At 50.4% G+C, this 23,386-nt stretch overlaps 2 protein-coding genes across 9 annotated transcripts in view; both read left to right on the plus strand.

Annotated features, from left to right (window-relative positions):
- The first annotated feature begins 271 nt into the window (after positions 1–271).
- Positions 272–23,386, plus strand: part of MMD2 (monocyte to macrophage differentiation associated 2) — a 28,638-nt gene continuing 5,523 nt past the window's right edge. For 3 of the 8 annotated variants that reach the window (XR_012489926.1, XM_019753657.2, XM_074313983.1), the window contains exons 1-8: positions 272–406; positions 14,679–14,837; positions 15,152–15,351; positions 15,818–15,899; positions 16,636–16,796; positions 17,481–17,555; positions 20,854–20,955; positions 21,661–21,730. Coding sequence is in view for 6 of the 8 variants with exons in the window: in XM_019753657.2 (XP_019609216.2) it covers positions 15,299–15,351; positions 15,818–15,899; positions 16,636–16,796; positions 17,481–17,555; positions 20,854–20,955; positions 21,661–21,730 (543 nt within the window). In the remaining 2 variants the exon portion in view is untranslated. Of the gene's footprint in view, positions 407–14,678; positions 14,838–15,151; positions 15,383–15,817; positions 15,900–16,635; positions 16,797–17,480; positions 17,556–20,853; positions 20,956–21,660; positions 21,731–23,386 lie in introns of those variants that run through there. The other 5 variants (XR_012489927.1, XM_019753658.2, XM_074313984.1 and 2 more) reach the window with 3 other exon arrangements.
- The window catches only part of RADIL (Rap associating with DIL domain), a 64,932-nt gene continuing 58,248 nt past the window's right edge, over positions 16,703–23,386 (plus strand). Inside the window, exon 1 of the mRNA XM_074313977.1 lies at positions 16,703–16,796. The gene's annotated coding sequence lies outside the window, so the exon portion shown is untranslated. The remainder of the gene's footprint in view (positions 16,797–23,386) is intronic.

The following is a 23,386-nucleotide window of genomic DNA, read 5'->3' on the forward strand; positions in this document are numbered from 1 at the left end:
CGCTCTAAAACCTACGGGCGGAGGAGACACAGGAGAGAAAGAAGAGGGTAGATTCAGGAGACCTCCCCCCGCCCCCCGCCCGACCCGGGCGAGAGCAGGAGGGGTCCACCCCGCACAGGGAGGGCGCTGGGGCCTCGGGGACCAAGGCGATTGGCCCGGAGCCCCCAGCCCCGCCCCGCCACCATCTGCTCGGGATTTACGTCGGCGGCTCCAGGCGCCTGGGCTCCGGCTCCGGTTCGGGCCCCGCGCCCCCCGCCTACCTGCTGCGTTGGAGCCGGGTGCTCGTCTCCCCGAAGCCCCCGCGGGCGGCCAAGTTCCGGTTGTCTGAACGCCCGCTGGACGCCGATGGAACCAGCGCAATGTTCGCCCCCCGGCTACTCGATTTCCAGAAGACCAAGTACGCGAGGTGAGCAGGAGCGCGGAGGGCGTGGGGGGTGCGTGGGGCGCGCGGCCGCGGCTCTGTTTCTGCCCCCGCCGCCTAGAGCATTCCAGTGGATGAAGGGACCCTAAACCGCCGGCAGAAACCAGAAGCCAGACACCACGGTCTTTGTCAGCGTCTCCGCTCTGGGCTTGCGTCCTGGACCCGAAGAGAGTGGGTTCCGGGCGCCCCTCTCTTAGCGGGGTGCCCTGAGTCGCTTCATTTGTCTGCACCTCAATTTCCAGGTCTGGAGTCGGGGATGAGAATTCCCACCCTTGTGGTCCCCGCGATGATGATCCCTGGAAAGCACTTTGCACGGCGCCTGGAGCAGAGCAACCGCTCAATGTCTGATCTGGAGCTTTCGTTAATGATAATAGGCGTTGGCCCGTCCCCACTCCCCCCGCCCCCCAGCGCGCACTGCCCGTCCCCCCACCACCCTTTACCATCCCTGATCTCCTTCATAGCACGCGGAGGAGTGGGTAGGTGCTCTGTTCAGGTGGGGAAACTGAGGCTTAGGGTCCAGGAAGAACTGCCTGTGCATGTTGGCCTTTTCACAGTGTGAGGTCTGCGATCCCCTGAGTCTCACTTTCTTCTCCTAAAATGGTGATGACAGATACTCCCATGGAGTTGCTGAGCGGGAAGCCAAACTCCTGTTGCTTTGTTTCCTAATTAAAAGGAGACAGGGGAAAGGGGGGTACAATTACTAAGTTCCTCTAAGAATCTGAGGGGTGGGCTTGCTTGAAAGCTGGCGTGAAAACCCTTTCCTGACGTTGCACCTCAGTCCTCAGGGGCCTCAGGGAGGACAGGCTGTCCTGGAGTGCAGCCTGGGCCTCTCCTCCTGCCAGGCAGGGAGGGAGCACCAGGCCTGCCCTGCCCCCCTCACCTCTTACCCTCCCCCTCAAGGCTCTTCTCCCGGGACAGTGGCAGGTGGTGAGTTTGAGCCCATCGGTGTCACCTTTGATATCCACATCCATGTGGCTCATTGTTGAGGGTCCCTGGTGCCCCGAAGTTTCTACAAGTCCTGATCACACTGGACACAGCTGACCCCAGAGGCCCTGACTGAGTGTGGCCTGGCATGAGGGCACTGATGCGGGAGGCAGGACTGGCCCTTCCCTCTCAGGCCCCCTCTCCATTCCGGCAGCGGGGGTCGGGGCATTCTGAGTGTCTTTTTCCTAAAGTTGGGGAGTCCCATGAGGAAAGGGGACACTGGGGGAAGGATGTGAGGATGAGTTTTTGCAGATTTTCTGTTGGTCTGAAGGGGGTGGGGGCTAGCTGCACAAATCCGTGGGGTCTTCTAAGGTGTGGTCACTTGGGCTTTCCAAGTTCTCAAGGGTCGTGTGTGCTGTTTTGAAATGTGAGTTTTTGGAGTGTTCACCCAAAGGGAAGAGAGAAGCCCCGGGCTTATTGCTACAGGTAAGACAGGCAGGGAAGGATCTAAGGAGCCTCTACCAGGAGCTTTTGCCTGCCCACACCAGCTGTGTGATCTTGGGTAGGTGTCTCAATGTCTCTGGACCTCAGCTAGTTGATCTGTAAAGACAGGAGGGTTGATCTAAATGACCTCTAGATGTGGACACTGGTGCTGCCCCCTCTGTAACTGGAATAGGGCTCTCTCCAGCTGGGCTGGGGGCTGTACCATGAGCTCCTTTATTCAAGCTCCTTCTGTGAGTGGGGAGACCAGTGAGAAAATGGAACGCCTTGATGAGAACTACTCCCATCCCCCTCTTTATTGTGGGGCCCGTAAAACCATGCAGATCACAAATTAGGTCCTTGATAAAGGCTTTGTGATTTAGTGAATTTAATAGTATAACCCAGTTCTGTATTTTAACTAGATGGACTAAAGATTTAAAAGTGAAATTAAAAAAACTTGAAAACTTTTAGAACATATAAAAGAATATATTTTGGACTTTATGGTAGGTAAAGATTACTGAAGGCACACAAAATGTAAACCATAAAAGAAACGATGGATAAACTAGACTACATTAAAATTAAGAATTTCCATCCATCAAAAAATGCCATGAAGAAAGTAGAAGAAAAGTCACAGAGTTAAAGGACGTATTTGCAACACATTTAGCCAGTGAGTAATTAATATTCAGAATATATAAAGAAAAAGACAAATAACTCAATAGAAAATGCAAAAAGACAGTCATTTTGCAGAAGAAAGAACACAAATGAGCAGTAAACATGCTTTCATTGGTATCAAGGAAATGCAAAATAAGGGCACAGTGGGATACCATTCTCACATTCACTATATGAGAAGTATAACAATATTATTATAAGTACTTTGGAAAACAGCAATTACGTAAACTTGGACACGTGCACATCCTAAGATATGGCTATTCTCTTCTGGGCGGCTACCCTAGAGAAACTGCACAGGTGTGCAAGGGGAAACAGACAAGGATCTTCTTGAGCTTTGCTCAAGGCAGGCGAGAGCTGGAGACACCCCAGATGTCCGTTATTGCTAGAATGGTGTGTATACACACGACGGAGTAGTATCCCACAATGAAAATGGCCTCCCGTTGCAGACAACCATATGGATACATCTCATAGATGTGTTGAGTGATAGCAAAACATAAAAGAAAGTATGACTCCAATAATGTAACACTCAAAAACGGACAAACCAACTGTATTGTTTAGGAATGCAGAGGAAGGTACGTAAAAAGGTTATTGCAAAATCAGGTTACTGGTTACCTCTGAGGGAGGGAGGGAAGAAGATTGGGAAGGATACATAGGGTGCTTCTGGGACCTGGAAATGTTCTAATTCTTGACTTGGGAGGAAAAACAAGCTGAATTCTATGTGCCCTAGAAGATAGCACAGTCTCACCTTCCCTGGGTGAGACCTACTCGTGTGGCCACACCTCCCTGAAAGGGAGGTTGGGAAGTGTAGTCCAGCCATCTGTGTCCACTAGCTATTGGCATCTGAGTAGGTACCAGTCCAAATCTGTTGAATGAGTACGGGCTGTGTGACTTTGGACAAGTGAGTTAACTTCTAAAGACATTGGTCCCTTCTCTTGCTTAATACAATGTTACTTTAGACAAGGATCATTATAAAACATTATGGTTATAAATGCAGCCCGTGTTCCTTGGAGAACATTTTTTAAATCATGGGAAATAGGTATAAAAATGCAAGAAACAGTCACCACCCTCTTGAAATCACCACTGTTAAATGTGTTGGTCTGTTTTCTTCCTGTCTTCTTCCTATACTCTGTAGGTAGCTCTTTATCCTAATTAAAAAAAAACCTGACCTGCTGTAATCCTGTTTCCCTTGTCTTTCATAATTATTTGCAACGTCAGTTTAATGTGCACCTAATATTCTATCTCATCATTGTACTCTGCTTTATTTTACTATTTCCCACTTTTGGACACTTACTTAGGCTATTTCCCAGATTCCACTTCTGTAACTAACACTGCAGGGACATCAAGACACCAGCATTCAGGGAATTCTCTGTGTGGACACATACCTGATCCTTTGTTGGTTCTGGGCATTGGCCAAGTCCCATGGGTCAAAGGTCCGTGTACCTCTCACTGACTGCCCAGTTTACAAAGACCAGGTCAAAGGGCTCCCACTGGGAATGGCCCCCATAGTGCCTTCTTGCCATGGTGCTTGGAGTTGCTCTTCAGGCCACACAAAGGTTGGGTCCCAGCTCATTCCACGTGGGCGGCAGGCATCCTCGGGAAGTGTCAGTAGCTTGGAGCTTGTGCTTTGATTCTGCCCTCCTCTTTGTTGTGTTCTCTTGGGCGAGTGATGTATTCACCAAGCCGTTTTCCTCCCTGTAAACGAGGCTAATATGGGGGTAGTAATGCACAGACGGCCCTGGTAGTCCTTCTTTCAATTTACGTCCTGTCCTACTACCCGCTGTTCCTGCAACGCCACTCAGAACCAGCCCTACTCTAGCCAGGACTCTGAAATTCTGAAGGTTACATGTTCCGTAAATATTTTTTATTCTTAAAGTGGTTAAGATACTGTGTGTGAGGCATCTAACACAGGTATACAGTTGGCGCTGCAAAGTGGTGGCTGTTAATGTCACAGTTATTGTGATTTATAGTCTGTCTCTTTCCAGAGAGGACTCGAGCAGTCTGTAAAAAGTTAGTTTCTTAAGATGCGTGGGGCTGTCGGAGAAATCCTTCCATCTTGCCAAGGCTTTCTCTGACTTCAGTAGGTCTGTGTGGATGAAGAAGGGATGGTGGGGAGGTGGGGTTCACGGGTGCTTCTGCCTGGCTGGCCTCCTGTGGGCCAGGCCGGCACAGGGCTTCATGGAGTTGGGGGAGATGACCCCAAACCACGCATCAGGCTTTGTGCGAAGCACTTTCCATGCATCATCTCATCTAATCCTTGGCAGGCTGGTGAGTACGGACAGTTATCCCTACTGGGTTTGCTCAAGGCTGTAGAGCAAATGCTGGGATTCACACCTAGGGTTGTCTGGACTCTGCTTTTCTGCCTCCCGCACAACCGTGGGAATAATAATAATCACAGTTACCTACAGGTGCAACCTAAGTGTCTCCCAAACCAGATCTCATGCCATTCTCTGCTCCCCACCGGTCGTGGTGATTAGCATTCTGAGCCGTCCCTGCTGCCCACGCCTCGTAGGGACTGGCAGGGCTCTCAGAACGTGCCATCTGCACCTCAGCATCCTTCATCCAATCACTGGTACGCCCACCCCAAACATTTGTGGGGCCAGAGCAAGTGTCCCAGCCGAAGCCCACATACCACATGTCTGAATATTTAAAGTTAAAAGTCAGGCTAATAAGCTTTCAACAAAATGGGCTCTGTCCTGCTTCTCGACAAATATACTTCTACGGTGACATAACTGAACATGGTAAAATGGCGGCATCATAGAATTCAAGACTGGCAAGTATCAAAGATGGCTGAGTTTAGTTGTTTTTTTACATGTGTCTTGGCACTTGTTGCTGTGACAGCAATGCTTGGATGAGTGATAAAATACGGACATAAGTTATTAATTATTATGTATATCATACAGTTTATTTTTTTGACTTCATTGCAGTGAATCATTAATTATGTTACTTATACTCAAGAGTTTTCACCTAAATTTGGGTTCTGTTAACACTAATAATCTAAAGCTGTATTGTCCAGGACTGCAGCACTAGCCACCTGTGGCTATTTAAATTTAAATTCATTAAAATAAAATAAAATGAAAAAGCTTGTCCCCCGGTCACACTAGCCACATTTCCAGTGCTCAGTAGCCACATATGGCTGGTGGTGACCGCATTGGACAACATAGATATATAACATTTCCATAATTGCAGAAAATTCTCTTAAAGAGCTGTAGTCTAAAGGATGAAAATGAACAATGTAATTTAAAAAACCCCACAAATGTAAATTAAAGCAAATGTAAAAAAATTGGAAAAAATAAAATTATTTGTATTTTAAAATGCCAAAAATTTTCTATTAAATTTAAAAGGCAAAATTCGAATTAAGATGAGTAAGTATAAAATTTAAAGTCAAGAAGTATTTAAGTAAAACCAAATGGTTTTATTTTTATTTGATTTTTTTTGCAAATGTGATTGAATCTTATTTTATGAAAACGAAAGCGCTGGCTGACTTCTAGCGTTTAAAGTCCACCTAGATGCCAACGGAAAGAATAGGAATCATGTCTTATGCAAGGTTGGTCTAGCCCTGCACAAATGCAAGTTCAGGAGCGGTATGAAGTTGTTGACCTTGCAGCGTCCCTCAGCTACACCGCAGAGTGTGTGATGGCTTAGGTCACAGGACGTATGAGTGTGGACAGGCCTCACCCTGGCTAAGGGAAGTCACTCCTTAAACAGCAGAGCACCTGCCCCCCTTACAGAATTTAGACTTTAGTGCGTTTAGGGCTCCGTGGGGCCTGGAGCTGGAGGCTCTGCCCGTGTGGGTTGCCGTTGGCATGCCTCAGTGACTCTGGGTGTTTATCCCATTCTCGCTTTTGCCATCTAACTTCCCCTTTGTCTCTGTTGCTTTTCTCTGCCTCCTTCTTGCGGCCGCCTCATAGTTTCTGCTTTATCAGAACCTCAGTTCCTTCATCTCTGTGGCTTGCCATCTCCATCCTGTTCCACTGTATTTTAATGGCCCCAGTGGCTTGTCCCTCCACAAACCTGGGGGCAGTGGGGAGAACAGGTGTGTCTTCTCTGCATTACCTGGAAGTGGACGGCGCATAACAGATACTTTAGGACTGGGAAGTAGGGTTGCATCGAGTGTGGCTTCTGCTGTCAGACCACCTGGGTTGGCCTCAGCCCCCACGCATTGGCTGTGTGATCTCGGGCATGTTACATGGCCTTTCTGGGCCTTGGTTTCCTCTCCTGGAAAATGGGAAATAATAGTAGTACTAACCTCCCTGGGTTGATTGAATCTCTGAGCCTCAGTTTCCTACTCTGTAAAATGGATGGAATAAAATGGACAGAATAAGAATTGTGTAGAGGATCCAAGTGCTTCGCCCACATCCTGGCATGGTGAGTGCTCCAATAGTGCACTGTCTATCCCGGCCCCTGTGGGGGCACCTTGAGCTAGTTACCTAGCTTCCCTGGACACTGGGTCCTTCCCTTCATTGCTGCATGAGGGATGGACCAGGTTCATGCACTTACCAGAGTGTGGGATGTGTCCCTTTGGCCCACAGGGGGCCTGGTGGTCACAGAATGGACAGTGAAAACTCTGAATGAAGCAGAGTCATTGCAGACCCACTGTCCTTAGGATCATAGCAAGAGAAGGACTTATCTTGGGGCTAAGTCCTTGTGCCCTCAGGTCCCGCTTATCAGGAAACGTCCTGCAGCTCTGTCATGTGGGCAGATCTCACCAATCAATTGGCAGGAGCACTGGAAGTCCAGAGGGGCTTGGAGGATTCTGTGGCTCTGATTTTAATAATTACTGCTTTGGTTGAAGTCATTAGTTGGGACTCAGGCAGGAGAGGGAGAGGAGAGAGGTGGGGGCTGTGGCCAGTGTGCTGTCTGATATCCGTGAGGATAACCAAGCAAACATCCATTCCCTCACCATGGACCCTTGGCTGCTCCAGATTTAAATCCATATTCCATTCGTTCATTAATTCAGTCAATAATGGCCCAGGGTCTGTGATGTGTCCTAGGTGCTGGGAGTACAGTGACCAAGACAAATTTCCTGCCCTCAGGGAGCTTGCATCCTAGTGTGAGAAACAGTCAACAAATGGATAATTATATGATAGGACTTCAGCTGCTGATACGGCCAGGTGAGGGCGTGAGGTGTAGGATTAGGCGAAATGGGGGAAATGATGCTTTCCTTCTAGGATTGTTTGGAGGATGATGTGAGGAAATGCATGTACACTGGCATCCAGTGGGTGCCAATTAAGTGATGGGCTGATCCAGTGCAGGATGGGACACTTGTGGCTGGGCATCCGCGATGCCCTGGGGAGCTGTCCTTTCAGCACCAGGCAGGTCTCAGCTTGTTGCTCTCCTTGACTGCAAACCTGAGCTGACAGATATGCAGGAGAAACAGGACATGAGATTTATACAGAAGCCCCACTTCAGCAGCAGAGCAGAAATGCACCTAGAGAGTCATCCAGACACAGTCCACCCTTCCAGGTTTGTCCCAAGTCCCTGGAGTTGAGCAGGGGCGAGCACGGCAGTTCCTGTATCTTTGCTCACCATTCCCCAGCCAGACCAAAAGCCGTTTGGAGCAGTGGTGGGCTGGGGGCTGTTCAAAGCCTCTGTGTCCCCCGAGGGGCCAACAAGATCGGCATGTGGTAGGCACGCCAGACTTGTCTGCTGGGTGGGCAACCACAGTTGGTTAGTTGGTTCATTCAAAACCTTTGCGGAGAGCCAGGGGCTGCAGTGCCAAAATGAATCATAGGCCGAGCCTGCTCATTCCCCTCTAGCAGCTCAAAGTTTAGGGGAGAACTCAGTTTGTTAATAGCTGAGCCATGGGAACCAATGCATAACTGAGATATCGATAAATATGCTTGAAACATGGGTATGGTTTCTGCTTGTGTGCCTGGGTGAGGAGGGGTTGAGTGAGGGTGCATTGGGGACTCTCAGTTACAAGCCTCAACTTGACCTAGCTTAAAGCAAAAAGAAAGACAGGGAGGGAAAGGACAGGAAGAGGGAGAGGCAAGAAAGAAGGGTGAGAAAAGGAGAGAGAGAGGAGGAGGAGGAGAGGAAAGAAAAGAAGCAGGATGAGGACAAGGAAAGGAAAAAACAATATTGCTGGTGTTCAGACATGAACAGCCTGCGGGTTCAGGTACAGCTGGCTCCAGGGTCTCAAAGAGGACCAGGGCTATCTCTCTCCATCTGGACTGCGCACAGCCCTTGTGGATGGGGTTCCCATGCGGGATCACCACAGTCCTGGAATTACATGCCCATCCTTGGACCTGTGAGCAGTGTCACAGGAAAGACAGCCAGGTCCATCACCACCCCTCCTTTGGAGCTTGGGTTTTGGGAATCAGGCAGCTTGGGCTGGGGGTGGGGTGCAGCTTCGCCTGTACCTAATGGAGTGAGAGGAGGAAAGGGGTGGCCAAAAGTGAAAGTGGATGCTGTTATAAGATTGAGTGGGGGATAGATGCTGGGCAGGCAAAAACCACTGGTACCCACCAAGGACAGGAGAAGCCATGGAGAGGTTAGGCATTTGGATGGGTCCTTCAGGATGAACAGGAGTTCTTCAGGGAGGCTGGTGAGTGTGGGAGAGGGAAGGGCAGAGTGTGGGTGAGGGCTTGGAGGGGGAAGTGCGGGATGCCTAGGAAAGAGTAGGTTAGGCTGGGGCTCAGACTGGGGGTAAGGAGGATGCTGGCTCTGGTCCCTTTGTAATCTCTGGGTACAAAGATTGTGGAAGTGGGGCCCCACCCCAGGGTTTCTGGTTCAGAAGGTCTGGGTTCCTGTGAACCTTCTTAACTTTTAGCTTCCGGTGAGGCTGGGAGGATGGGGTGGCTCCTGCTTTAGAGATGTGGACCCTCATTATCACAGTGAGAAGAGGTGCCCCAGGGAGCCCCAGGGAGGGTGCCGGGCTGAGTTAGTACTACCAGGTGCACACCTCCAGGGGGTGCCTTTCACATGGAGCGCCACGTGCAACATGGCTGGAGGCTGTGTTCTCTCCTGCAGACCATGCCCGCATTCCTCAGACCTGGCACCCCGTCCAGCCTCTGCTCTTCCCACCCCTTGCTCAGTTTCCCCTTCCTGTTCCTGGCTCTGTCTCCCCTGGGATTTTGATCACACAGCCATTCCAAGGTGGCACCAGCCCAAGGACTGTTTTTCCTCCCACTCTGTTTCCCAAAGACTGAGCCAAGACGCTGTCTGCCTTCCAGGAGCCGTGAATTCATGAATGGACACCAAGAGTACCCTGGGGCCAAGCTGGAGATGGGGGAGGCTCTGAGCGCTGGGGCCAGCTCTGTCCGGGCTGTCCTTGCCTCTGTGACACAGACACTAGACCCCCTTTGTCTGCACAACTCTCTTTAGCCCTCTGTCCTGGGGATACAGGGCTGCTGTCACTGCCAGGCACCAGCGGCTGCAGCAGCCTTCCTGGGCCTGGGCTCATCTAGGATAGGCAGCCTGCTTCTCTCTGGGGGCTCCAGATCCTGGCCAGGCCCAAGCCAGAGGAGAGGGAGAAATTGCAGAAGCTCTGAGGCTGGGCCTGGCTGCTCCAGGCTGAAGGAGGGAGTGGGAGGGGAGAGCAGCTGGGGTGCACTGAGCCCAGGCCCAGAGGGAGGCCCAGGGGGTGAGGACAGGGATAGACAGGTGGGGTCAGCAAGGCTGGGCCCTGCTTGGGGCAGAAGTGCTGCAGCGGCTGTCTGTAGGGACCCCAGGGCAGTGCTTTAGAAAACACACCTTTACAGACCCCACCCAGACCTAGGCTGGCAGGAGCCTGGGCCTGCTCCGTCTTTAACCTTTTGCTCCTGTGTAACGTCCAGGAGAGTGTGCCTTTCTGTTATAGCTCTCAAACTCAACACACTTGATGAACCAGAACCCTGATCAAGACACTCGGTGTTGCCATTTCCTAGAAACCCCTGCATGTTTCCTCCAGTCTCTGCCTCCGCTCCCAGGATAGCCACGCTCCTGGCTGGATAACCCATTTCTCAGGAGTCTGTTGACTCCAGAAATTTGGAAGTGTTTAAAAGGCTGGACTGTTCCTTACTTGTTATGTGCAGTCTGAACGACTTAATAAATGCTCCAAGATGATGGATTGTTTGCTTATTTACCAGGCATTACCTGTGGCACACCTGGCTCTGCATTTGTATCAGGAAGATGAAGACGAATGAGGGCCAGTCACCTGGTTTGCAGTCTAGGGGTGGAGGTGGACCCAGAACACCCAAGGACATATCGTGTGTTGTGTGACAGGGGTTACATAGGCTGTGGTGGGAGTCCAAGAGAGGGGACGCTCTCTGCTGAGGAGCACTCCAGGGGAGAAAAGAGGGATGAGATTCCAGCCAGGCCACAGCTGTGCCGTGGCCTAGAGGTGAGAGGAGGCACTTTATGATCCAGTCTGCATGGGGGTGTGAGGGGAGGGAGCAAGGAAGCCTTTCAGAGGAGGGACCTTTTGACCTGGGCTTTGAAGGCTGAATAGGAGTTCTTCAGCTGGAGAAGAGGGAAAAGGGACTTTTAAGCAGGAGAAGAGATGTGTGGAAGGCCCAAAGGCATGATGTCTGTGGGCCTTGGGGAGAGTTTTCCTGGGGTGAGGACAAGTTGCGTCGTCTGAATCGGGTTGGAAGCCGAAGAGGCAGGTCCCCTGGAACACAGGATTGCGTAGCCCGTGCAAAGCTGCAGGGTATTTTTGTTCTTGGCCTCGGCACAGGCACTTGTGCTCTGGGTCTCCCAGGGCTTTGCCTTGGCCTGCGAGACGTGGGATTCTTGGTGTGGACTTTCCAAGGTGGAGGGACTGACTGAGTCAGGGTTCAGGGGGACTAGGATTATGGGCAACTTGTGGTCAGGTCTATGCTGACCGTTGGCCAATGAGGTGGTGATTTCAGGAGCTGGGATAGAGCTCTGTCTCTTCCTTTGCCTCCAGATCCACAACCAGTTCTCCATCCTGGAGCGGATGCCCCGATACACTCGTTATACTATGGTGTAAAAGACTGATGGCAGGGCTTTTCCCGTCAGAACCACGGACAGGGCTGAAGGGGAAGTGGGAACCGTGGGAAGTCTAAACCAGGAGTCAGACGGTCTGGGTTCCAATCTTCGCTGCATCCCTTCCTGGTTTGTGGCTTCACTTCTCTGAACCCCTGTATACAATGACATTCATCGTCTCGGCCCTGCTCACGTTGCAGCGTCGTCGTGAGAGTCTGAGAGGAGGCGGGCAGCGAAAGCTTCTGGGTAACTCTTAAACTGGGGAAGCTTCCTCTTGCCGGCCCAGTGCCCATGGCAGACATTGCAAATTCATCACCGTATTCATTCCCCGACAGGCCTAGATTCACTCACAGGATCCTTTGCAACACAGCACTCCAGGCAGCCTCTACCACCCGATCGAACTGGCATGTGAGTTGAATCCTGTTTGCTGCCCCTGCTGAGCCTGGTGTCTATTTTGGGGTCCTGGGGTCCTGTGGCAAATAATATCCTATTGTCTGGATGGACTATGTTTAGTCAATTCATCCATCTGCTTCCCATGTGATTCTTAATGTGCGACCAAGATTGAGAACCACAGGCCTAACCTCCTGTAGCCTCATCTTCACATTGGAATAATAATATCTACGTTGCAAGGCTGTTTGGCCTTAAAATGGGACGCTCTATGTGAAGTACCTGGATGGGTTAAGCACCAGTAAGAACACGGTACCTGGGTTCTTTGGGGGAGCACTCCGGGGATCGGTGAAAAGAGTGCCCATCCTTTAAGTGCTGCTGTGTGTCACGCACCCCACTGTGGACTTACACAGAAGGAAGCTGCAGCTCAGAGATGTTAAGCAATTTCTTGTAGGTCACACAGCAGGTAACTGACCATGTAGGGATTTTTCCACCCAGTTGTGCCTTGCTCCAAAGCCCCTGCTTTGGGGGTTCACCCTCCTGTCCTTGTCTCCGTGCCACCATCTGGCTCCGGGTCCCAGCTAAGTTTGGGAGCCCTCTGCACGGAGTTGCCCTCCTGCCCCCATCAAATGCTGTGGCCACATGGTCATCTAATAAGCAGAGGCTGGCCATAGAATTGGGATTCTGTTCTCCAGAGAGGAGGCGGAGAGGCCTGTTGGCCCGCTGTTAACCAGCAACGGCCTGCTAGAAATGGCAGCACTTTTAGGAGAAATTTCCCACAGTCTTGAAGGCTGCCTATCTGACTGACAGCTCTGTTTTAGAACATTTTAAATTTCATCTATGCATTTCAGCTGTTAAAAATGACTCCATTGTCCCTCTGCTGGGGACTGGATAAACAGGTCGTTCTATGTCCTCACAATGGGATATTCTGACAATATACAGCACAGATGAACCTCACATGCAGTGTGCCGAGTGAAAGAAGCCAGAGGGCCGCACAGAAAAAAAGAAAAAGAAAGAAAAAAAGACAGAAAGAAAGAGGATGGAAGGCTTGAGAATAATTGCCAAGATTGGTAATGTCACATTTAGGAAGGTCTATTTTCTTCTTGTATAAAACAAGTTTGTCTTCGATACGTTTTGAATAGAAAATAAGAAAATCCCTGTGTGGCATTGAAAGCAGTTTCTTTTCACCTAAGAATGCACTTGGACTTCATACAATAAGTTCTCTTCAGACTTTAGAAAAAGGCTTAGGAGTGCTGTGTGACTCCATTTACTATGTGACATTCTGGAAAAGGCAGAACCATAGGGAAGGAGAACAGCGTGGCTGTGGTGATGGTTACACAACTCTCTCCATTTGCAAAACTCATAAAACTGTAGCAAAAAAGGAATTTTACTATATGTAAATTAAAAGGAAAATGAAAACATAATTAATTCACTGTCCTCTTAAAATGCCTGCATAGAGGTTTGTGAAGAAAGAAATTAGGCCACAAGGAGTTAATGAGAAGCTGTTGGTTCTTGCAGGCTGTGGGAACTCGATTTCTTGGGCGTTTGCCTCTGGCCCCAGGGCCCTGTCTCCCAGTCTTGCTTTCTCTCGCTGGCCTTTGTCTCTCCCGGACGTTCAGTAGCTGCCACCGCATGGGTAAGAGACAAGGAAAGTTTTGTAGAGCCCAGAAATAAATGAACAATTGCCCATCCTGAGTTGCCATGGCAACCGTGATATCACCCTCGAACCCATGTGTCTGGCACTGAGGGTGGCGTATGGTATTTGTTAAAGGAGCAGAAGGAGAGAGGGCAGTCAGACTGAGTCTGGCAATAGTGGAGGGTTCCTGGTCAGAGACTGGGTTCCCACCTTGGAGGAAGGCATTAATTGCATCCCAGCCCAGCTGGCGGGAGCATAGATTGGCAGAGCCGCCCTCCAGGGCTTTGGGGCAGAATCTGAACACTGTGTGTGTACCTGTGCTAGTGTCTCTAGGGCTGTGGTAACAAATGACCACACATACTCAGTGGCCTAACACAACAGAAGTTGAATCTCTCCCAGTCCGGAGGCCGGAGGCCAAGATCAAGGTGTGGGCAGGGCGGCTCCTGCTGGAGGCTCAGGGACAGGTAGCTCCAGGCCTGTCCCACTTCTGGTGGCCGCCAGCAGCCCTGGCGTTCCTTGGCTTGTGGCTGCACCAGTCCAAGATCTGCTTTCTCATCACACAGCCTTCTTCTCTGTGTCTTCCCTTTTCTATAAGGGCCCCAGTCATATTGGATTAGGGCCCATCCCCTCCAGGATGACCTCATCTTCATGAATTACACCTGCAACAACTCTGATTCCACATAAGGCCACATTCTCTGGTTCTGGGGGTTCGGACTTTGACATAAGAATTTTTGGGAGGACACAGCCCAACCCATAACACTATTTTTGTTGTCATAACATATTCTTTAATAAGCCACCAACAACTTCCTCCTGGACCACCTGTGAAGAAGGAGGGAGGATGGGCTGGTTGTTTTGGGCTGCAGGGAGGCTGTGCTTCTGTGAGGTTCCCACCCCCAGAGGTGGGTCCTCCATCTTCTCTGGGATCATCTGCCCCTGTATGGATGCTCAGACCCTGTGGGAGATGGAGCCCTGCTGTCTGAACTCCAAGAGCACTGCCACTACCCAGCACGTGGTAGGGGCTCATAAACGTTCCCTGAAAGAATACTGAAAATGCTCAACAAATTTTCGGTCAACTGTACTGGCATGACACCAGCATACAGAGGCACTCAATAAATGCTCTTGCACTGTATCAACATGGGGCCTGCATACAGAAGGCGCTTAATGAGTGCTCTGTGCACTGTATGGCTTCGAGCCCTTTGCTCAGGACCATGCACTCACTCATTTTTGTAGGTCTTCATGGTAATAATTGGGACCTTGGAGGAGAAAGTTTTTGGTGTTTCAGTGGAGTTTAACCGCATCTGGTGGATGATTCTCGGCAAAGTCCTAGGTGAACTGTCCATGTACCTGATTCTGAGCCAGTGTGATCCTGCCTGCTGGTCCAAGAGCCAGGTGTGTGCTGATCTCACCCGCTGTCTGCCCAGCCAGGCGTACCCTCCCAGCCTGATTTAAATCCCCTGCACAGAGTCCTTCCCATCAGGTGTGGCCGAGTCCGGAACCACTGGGCGGTGTGGGGTCCTCACCTCTGCACTGTAGCTCCCCATCCGTAAAACCAGCGTGGTGATAGCTCCCTGTGCCTGTGGAGCTCCAGTCCATAGGATTAAACGAGAGAATGAGAGAACAGAGGGGATGGGGCTTGGGAGAGTCCCCAAAGACACCAAAGCAACAGGAATGTGTATCGTTAAGACAGTCACTGGCAATTCCAGGTGTGCCTCCACGCTGAGCATAAGTGAGTGTCCATGGTAGCCCTGAGCTGGACCGTCCTCCTCCTGTAGATTGGATGAATGGATTGTGATGTGCTCGCCTGGTAGAATACTATACTCTGATGACAACGACCAATCGCTGCCTCCAACATGAAGGAATCTCACAACAGTCACACCGAGCCAAAGACGCCAGACATGGAAGGGTGTGTGCTGTGTGATCCCATTGACGTGAAGGTCAAGAACTTCTGTGATGCCAGCGTCAGAGGGTGGTTTCCTTGGGGGAAGGTACCCACTGGGAAGGGGCATAAGGGCACTTTCTGGGTGCTGAGAAATGAACTCTGGCTCCCTGGGTGCTGGTCACGTGGATGTGTACATGTATCAAAATTCATCAAGCTGTACCCTTGGGGCACTATACTGTGTGTCAGTGATGTGTAAAGAAAATTAAGAAAAAGGAAATGAAGAGAATGCTACATCCTAATATTTAGCAAAGTTCTGTAACCACACTGGGGATTAGGCACAAAATACTGGATAGTCCAAAAAAACGTATCAGAGAGAGGGAGGGGAGAAGGGAGGGGAGGATCCTTCTCTTCCCACCTGTAGGGGCTGAGGCCTTCAGGACATCTGGGAATTCTGTGACTGAGTTTCCAGGAATTGTGCCTCTTGTTTCAGGTTCATGAACCACCGAGTGCCCGCTCACAAGAGGTACCAGCCCACAGAGTACGAACATGCTGCCAACTGTGCCACCCATGCTGTGAGTTGACTCCTGGGAGCCTGGGAGCTGAGAGGGGGACACTTCAGGTTGGGGCTGGGGGAGGCAGCCTCTTCGCCCTTGGAGAGATTCGTCCCACCACGATGTCCCCGCTGGCCTGTTCTTCAAGTCTTTGGTGGCCCTCGGAAGAGCGAGTGGGCGCCTGAGGGAGGGCCACTGGGGCAAACGACTGTGGTGCTGAGCACGCCTCCCTGTGGGAGTTCTCGGATTCTCGGGAAACAATGGATAAACCAAGGGGTGGGAGGGACGATTTTTTCAGAGGGAACCACACGTGCAGCAAATCAGAGACATGACGCAGCACGGTGTGCCTGGGCACCTCCAGGCCAGGGCTATTGGTGGACATGAAGGGTGGGGGAGTGGCCAGAGCTGCTCCTTGGAGGCAGGGGTCTGGGCTTCCTGTTTTACCCCCACGTTCTCTAGGATGGCATCCGCCAATATGGTAGCCCCTGGCCTCGTGTGGCTGTTGACACTGAAATTGAAATTAGTTAAGATGAGAATTAATGAAAATGTCAAGTGCTCAATAGCCACATGTGCCTCGCGGCTCCCAGATTGGACAACACACTTCAGGACATTCCCACCATGGTGGGAAGTTCTGTTGGATCGCGGGGGTCTGGAGAAAAGGGAGGGCGATGTGCCGGGGAAGCCCAGGGGCTCTGCACTGCCCTGGACCCCACGCCAGAGGCTGGCCCTGCAGCTCCTGGCCCCTCCCTGCTTCCAGCTCTGGATCATTCCCAGCATCCTCGGCAGCTCCAACCTCTACTTCCTATCGGACGATGACTGGGAGACCATTTCTGCCTGGATCTACGGCCTCGGCCTCTGTGGGCTCTTCGTGGTGTCCACCGTGTTTCACACAATCTCCTGGAAGAAGAGCCATCTTAGGTACCTGTTGCCCAGCTCATGGGAGGGGGAGGTGTGCCGGGCGGGGGGACCAGGGCCGAGTGATGAGGCAGGATGCGGAGTTTGCCGCGGAATACTCGGCCAACAGCTAACGTTTGTTGAGCACTTTCTGCCCTGCACTGGGCTGAGTACTAACCCAGTCTGCACAGCGACCCTGTGATACTTGCTGATATCCTCCCCATTTTACAGATGAGGGGACTGAGGCCTAGCGAGGGGAAGGAACTTATTCAGGGTCATCGTCCCTAAGTGTTGGGGCTGGGACTCGAACCCAGGCCTCTGGTTCCAGAGCCTGGACCTGAACCACAATGCCGGAACTCAGCAGGTCTTCAGGGGCACATAGTTTAATAGTTTTTGTACCTTTTTTGGTAGTCACAGAGTTATTTCATCATTTGAAATCTTCTGCAAAGCCCAGTGTATGAAGTAGAAATGCAGAAGAAAGGAGAGGGTGGTCCTCAGTGGGACCTCCGAGGCATTTCCATTAAACCCGTAGAGTGATAGTGGGCTTGGTTTGAAAACCACTGCTCTGGTCACTTACATATGGAGAGACTGAAGCCCGATGGGTCACGGCTGGACAGAGGCGGGTCAGCCCAGTCCCAGGCCCTCCCCAGCTGTGGGAAAGCCGTGTCCCAGGGCCAGCAAGGCCGTAACGCGCCCTCTCTGCCCCAGGATGGTGGAGCATTGCCTGCACATGTTCGACCGCATGGTCATCTACTTCTTCATAGCGGCCTCGTACGCGCCCTGGTGAGTACCCGAGTGGTCCCCAGGCAGGGGCTGGCTTCCCTTCTTTTTGTAATGGGCTGGGTAATACGCTAACTTGGCACAAAAAGACGTCCTCCACTCTTCTCCTTCCTAGAAGCAACTAGCACTTAGTACCAGTTGCTTTTATCTTTCCAGAGTTGTTTTATGCACGAAAGAGCAAATGTGTGTGTGTAAACATATACGTATATGAATATCTATTTGTACATGTGCTTTCTTCCTACATTTAATACAACAGGAAGGATACTATATACCAAGTGTTCTGCAGTTTGCTTTTGTTCTCTCTCTCAGTAGTGTAGCTGGGACATCTTTCCGTGTTAGTCCATTGAAGAGTTCCCCATTCTTTTTTACAGCAGCATAATATCCCGGGCCACCCTGCATTTATGGATATTTATGACACTGGGACACTCCATTCCTTTGCTATCATAAATAGCACCGCTGTGAATATCCATTTATTTATCATTTGGCCCATGTGTGTGGATCTATTGATGAAATTGCTAAGAGGCAGCCTTTTTTAATGGAAACAGCAGCTTCAGAAGGTCGAGCCTGACCTTTGTGGGATAAATTCCAAGATTCATTAGGCTTCTGGGTGGCAGGGAGTGGGCTTTAGTAATTTGGCTAATTGTTGCCAAGTCGCTGTCCGCAGATTGTATCAGTTTAACCTCCCCCAGCAAGTCACTCAGGGTTTTCGAAAGTTCTGAAATGAAACACTAAGCTTCAGGTCACACGCTGAAAGCCTGGGGAGCCTGCACAGCCCTGCAAGGTGTGGAGGACCGTTCCACTCATATTTGTTGACTGTTTACTCACTCCGTGGCTGGGTGGTGCTGGGGGTCGGGATGCTGAGGTTCTGTCAGTGGGTGAGGGTCTGTGACAGGACAGTGATGGCTCGGCGAGACGGGCCTGTGTGCACTCAGTCATGGGAGATGAAGGAGGCACTGCCCTGGTGTGGGGCTTCTGGAGGGCTGCCTGGAGGAGGCGTGCTGCTCTGAGAATCTGCACGCTGGCCTCTGAGGAGTGGGGAGCCACAGAAGGTTTATTTCTTTGCCTAGGGAATTCCGAGTTTTGGCTATTCTAAATGGGGCCTTCCTTTTATTATATCAGCCAATAAATGGGTTTCATTTGTATACGTGAAGGCGATTGCTTTTTAAACACGTTTTGTGGAGGTGTACCATTCCTGGAGAATATGCACAGTCATAAGCGTGACTTTTCTCAGTGACTTTTCACACCCTGCAGCCAGCACCAGGTGGAGCAACAGAGTAGCCTCCTCATGTCCCACACCCCCTCTCCAGTCACCACCCCCAGTGGTAACCACAGTCCTGATGTCTGTCTTCACATTACAGTTTGGCCGACATTGACCTTCGTAGTAATGGCATCGTTCTTTTGGGTCTTGCTTCTTTCATGAAACGTTATGTCTGGTGAGGATCACGGAGTCGTGTTGCAGGAGTTGTCCGTCTATTCTCCTTGCTGGACGGTGTCCTGGGGGAAGGTACCTCAGGCATCCATGCTCCTGTGACAGATGTTGGCATGGTTTCCAGTTGTGGGTGATTATGGATCCATGGTCCGCTGGACATTCTTGTACAGGTGGGAGTTTGTTGGGTCTACACTTAGGAGTGGATGGGATTTGGAGCAGGATATTCACATTGTTTTTGTGGACTGAAGGGTGGCTGCCTGGGAGCAGGGAGGTGTGGAGGAGGCTGATGCAAGAACCCAGGGGAGAAAGGGTAGCCTGGTCCCACTAGTAGCCATGGAGGTCAAGAGGAGAGTTTGTATAGAAAAGATATTTACAGGAAATGGAGTGGACTGTGACTGACTGAAGAAGGGGAATGGCAGGGTCCCCGGGAGATGGTGGCTTTCCCTGGAAATCAGTGACCGCCGGGAAGTCGCCCTGCGCTGTTTGCCTGGGCGTCCTCAGACTGAGCCCAGCCTGGGCTTTGAGCAAAGATGGGACTTGCTGCTCTCCCGAAAACCCGCGTGCTTCATGGTGTCAGATGTCAGGTAGACAGGCATACAGAGTCTTCTAGCATAAGCGTAGGTCCTGGGTGAGGGGTGCAGCTTGAGTGGTAGGTGGGTGGCCATGGAAGGGGCCCACTCCACCAGCCTTTTTTGTTGGCCCCAAGCGCTGCAGGCAGCATGTGCCGCGGTCAGCAGACCGGTAATCTCAGGTTTCTTCCTGGATGTTGACGGGAAGACTCAAGCTAAGTTTTGGACTCAGTGGCAGTAGCTATCTGGACAGATTTCTAGAATAATCTTCTGACTATCTGTCTCCCCTTTGCTGATTTGAAGCCTGGGTTTCTATTCTTTCTTCCTGTCTGTGCCCGAGCAGTGGCTCTGTACCGTCCCCTGCTGGTGTCTGAGGATACGGCCGTAAACACAGGCAGAGGCTCTCCTTACAGGACCTGGAGGTATCACAGGGACCACAGCTATTGACTGTCGCAATGCTGACACGCAGCTGCGGTTAGGGCCATGAAGAGAGGTATGAAGCCGAGACGGGGAGATGTGGCCTGGTGTGTGAGCTCCTTAGGAGGAAGCGTTAGCAGAACTCGGGGCTGATTGTATGTGGGGGGATGACAGACAGACAGAGGAGCTCGGTGGTGGTCAGCTTCCTGGTTGGACGCCTGGGTGCATGGTGAAAAGGGGACATAGGACAAGTGGTATAGATTGATCTTTCTTTGTACTGCTCTGGTTTTCCAGCTGTTTTCTGAAGAGCCTGGAGGGTCCCGGGGACTGGGGAGGGGGCGTGTGGATGACTATGCTCCCCCTCCCTGCCTCAATCAGAAAAGCCCCATTTGTTGGTTTGTGCTTATATTTTTGACTTACATATAAGTTTCCTGCATAAAATCTTGACGTAAAGAAAGGGCGTTGTATGGTTTAAAGGTTGAAAGACTCTGGGACAGTAGAAAAAGACTGTGTATGCACAGAAGGTATTGCTCTGGCTGGGCCCTGGGACTGGAACGGCTGGGTCACCGGAGGTGAGCCCTTCAAAGCTGATAAACTGCCAGACTGCCCTCCTAACAGGCTTACCTCATTAGACTCCTGCTAGTCAGATGCCCCTCCCCTTCGTGCTGGGGCTTTATTGGTTTTGCTAATTTTCCTCTAGTGATTGCTTATTGTGTCTGTTTCTCTTTTTGTCTCTCCATGTGTCTTCCCATGAGAGCCCATGTCCCACCTGTGCAGCCACAGGGGCCAGGGCTTCTCTGGGGTCAATTTCCTGTGACGGAGCAGCCATGGAGGGCTCTGTCCCTGGGGGCCCCTCTCAGGCTGTGCCCTCGGCTCTCTCTCCCAGGCTGAACCTTCGGGAACTAGGCCCCTGGGCCTCCCACATGCGTTGGCTGGTCTGGATCATGGCCTCTGTCGGTACCGTCTATGTCTTCTTCTTCCATGAGCGGTGAGCCAGGGCTGGGGGGCTCAGGTGGGCGGTGTCCTCCCTTCCCCTGGTGAGATGAGGCCCCAGGAGGACCCTGAAGTATGAGGGCACAGCTCTGCCTGGCGTGTCTGTATCGAGGCCCTTGGATGGCCACCAGGTCCACAGCCCATAGGGTCAGTCTAAAGAGATTTTAAAAAAGACCTTGTGGGTTCTTAGACCCACTGAACTGTGTCATGTGTTACCTGCCTTTGTAAGCTTTGTTAGCAGATAAGGGGGAAGGCTCTGAGCCCACTGGCCTGCTGAGTGAGGGGATGGGAATAATTAAGTGGGGAAAGAACAGGGCTATAGAAGCAAAAAGGAATGACAGACTCAGCAATAGATGTCAGTTCATGCGTCCACTCAGATCCATGGAGAATGGCTGCTTGGGCCCTGTGGGCAAAAGTGTTGGGATCGAATAGTCAGGTCTGCCCTGGGCTTGAGCGTGGGGAGTGCCCATACACATGCTGTGCCCAGCATTTGCAATCCTCGAATGTCATTTCACGGATGTGGAAACCGAGTCTCGGAGAGGGAAGGAGACCTGCCCATGGTCACCCAACTTTGCCAGTACCTGTTGGGTGCAGTAGGGTGACCTGTGAGCCCAGGAGTGTTCTCACTCTTCCGGTCAGGGTGTCTTCTGCCCAGAACAAGGAGCTGTCCTGAGGCCAAGGTGGCTTGTCTTCCTGCCAGGTACAAGCTTGTGGAGCTGCTGTGCTACGTCGTCATGGGCTTTTTCCCTGCCCTGGTCATCCTTTCAATGGTAAGTCCCACCCACCTGGCGTGGGGCCTCATTTCTGGCTGGAGAGGACCCACACTGACCCTCGAGATTGTCAAGTCGAACCGTCTCCTCTGAGAGAAGGGGAAACTGAGGCCCAGTGTGTCAGCGTGACTTGCCTAAAAAGGCAGAATAGGCAGGTTAATCCTGAGGGCCTTGCTTCTCTGAGCCTCAGTTGCCTCATCTGTCAAATGGACACAGTAACTCAGTGTCTCCCTAGGCCAGAGAACAGTAGTATTTTTAAATTATTATTATTGGGAGGTGTTACAATTTTATGTATTCAGATCTAACAGGTGTTTTTTTCTTTTAATTTTATGGCTTTTAACTTAAGAGTTATGGTTGGGAAGTTCCCTTTCCCAAGTTTATGTATTTACCTCTATTTTCTCCTGTTTATTTTATGGTTTAACTTCTCATTTTTAACTCTTTATTCCCACTGCAGTTTCTCTTGTATGTGGTGATTCCTCCCCAAATGATTAGCCAGTTATTTCATTTTTCTACCATTTAAAATGCTCCTTTTATCATGTTAAATTCATTTATACGTATAAGATGTGGGTCTGTTTCTGAGATTTCAATTCTGTTTCATCGATTGGTCTGTTTTTATACTACTAGTACCAAACTGTTTTACTTATTGTTGTGTTAATTGAATTTTAATACTTGGCAGTGAAGTCTTGTCCCATTAGTCTTTCCTGCTTAACGTTTTCTCCATGATCTATCTTCATTTTTACAGGTTACCTTTCCCCCCAAGTTTATTTTTAATTAAATATGTGCATTAATTAATATGCATATTAATATGCATATTAATATTTAATTAACACAATTAAATATGTATATTTAAGTTAAATCTATTAAATTATATAATATCCACCAAGTTACATATTCTATTTAAATATTATATATTAATAGTACATATGTGTACTTAAATATTATAAATGTATATTTAAGTACTACTCAGTGCAAAAAATAAGTCACGTCTGAAAGTGTATAAAAGAACAGCAGTTTCCTTCACCCTAATACAATACCTCGGCTGCAACCACCGTTCGTTGTTTGTTGTGTGTCTTTTCCATTCCTTTACTTACATGCAAGTCTATGTGGATGTGCAGACATAGTGACTTGTTGGTTTTTCTTTTACAAAAATGAGATCGCACTCCATGTCCCATTCTGCAACATGCTTGTCCTCACTTTGCATGATGGGTAGGCGTGTTTCCATGACTGTCACTTAGAGTAATACCTGCCTCATAAGGTTGGCATGAAAATGGCCTCAGGTGATTCCTGTAAGGCCCTAACACAGTGCCTGGCACATAGGAAGTGCTAAGGAGTACTAGGTAGTCTTCATTTTATTATCATGTAATTAATATCCACGCATTATACTCCTGAGGACCGATGAAGACAATGAAATACTTTGTAGTTGTTCAAAGGACCAAGGTGGGTCTCCTGGTGGGACTGTGCTCTGAGCTCCATCAGCCCAGCTAGTGGAAGATGAAGTTGCCGGCTATGGCATCGTGTGAACCCACTGGTCTCCAGTGTCAGTTCCAATGCACATGTGCATGTTATATGCATATAGAGGCAACTTCTGGAAGGATACTGTAAAACACTGTTAATGGCGGTTACCTGTAGGAAGTGGGCCCCGGAGATGGGGGGACA

Source organism: Rhinolophus sinicus, linkage group LG10 (genome assembly GCF_036562045.2).
Source record: "Rhinolophus sinicus isolate RSC01 linkage group LG10, ASM3656204v1, whole genome shotgun sequence".
NCBI lineage: Eukaryota > Metazoa > Chordata > Mammalia > Chiroptera > Rhinolophidae > Rhinolophus > Rhinolophus sinicus.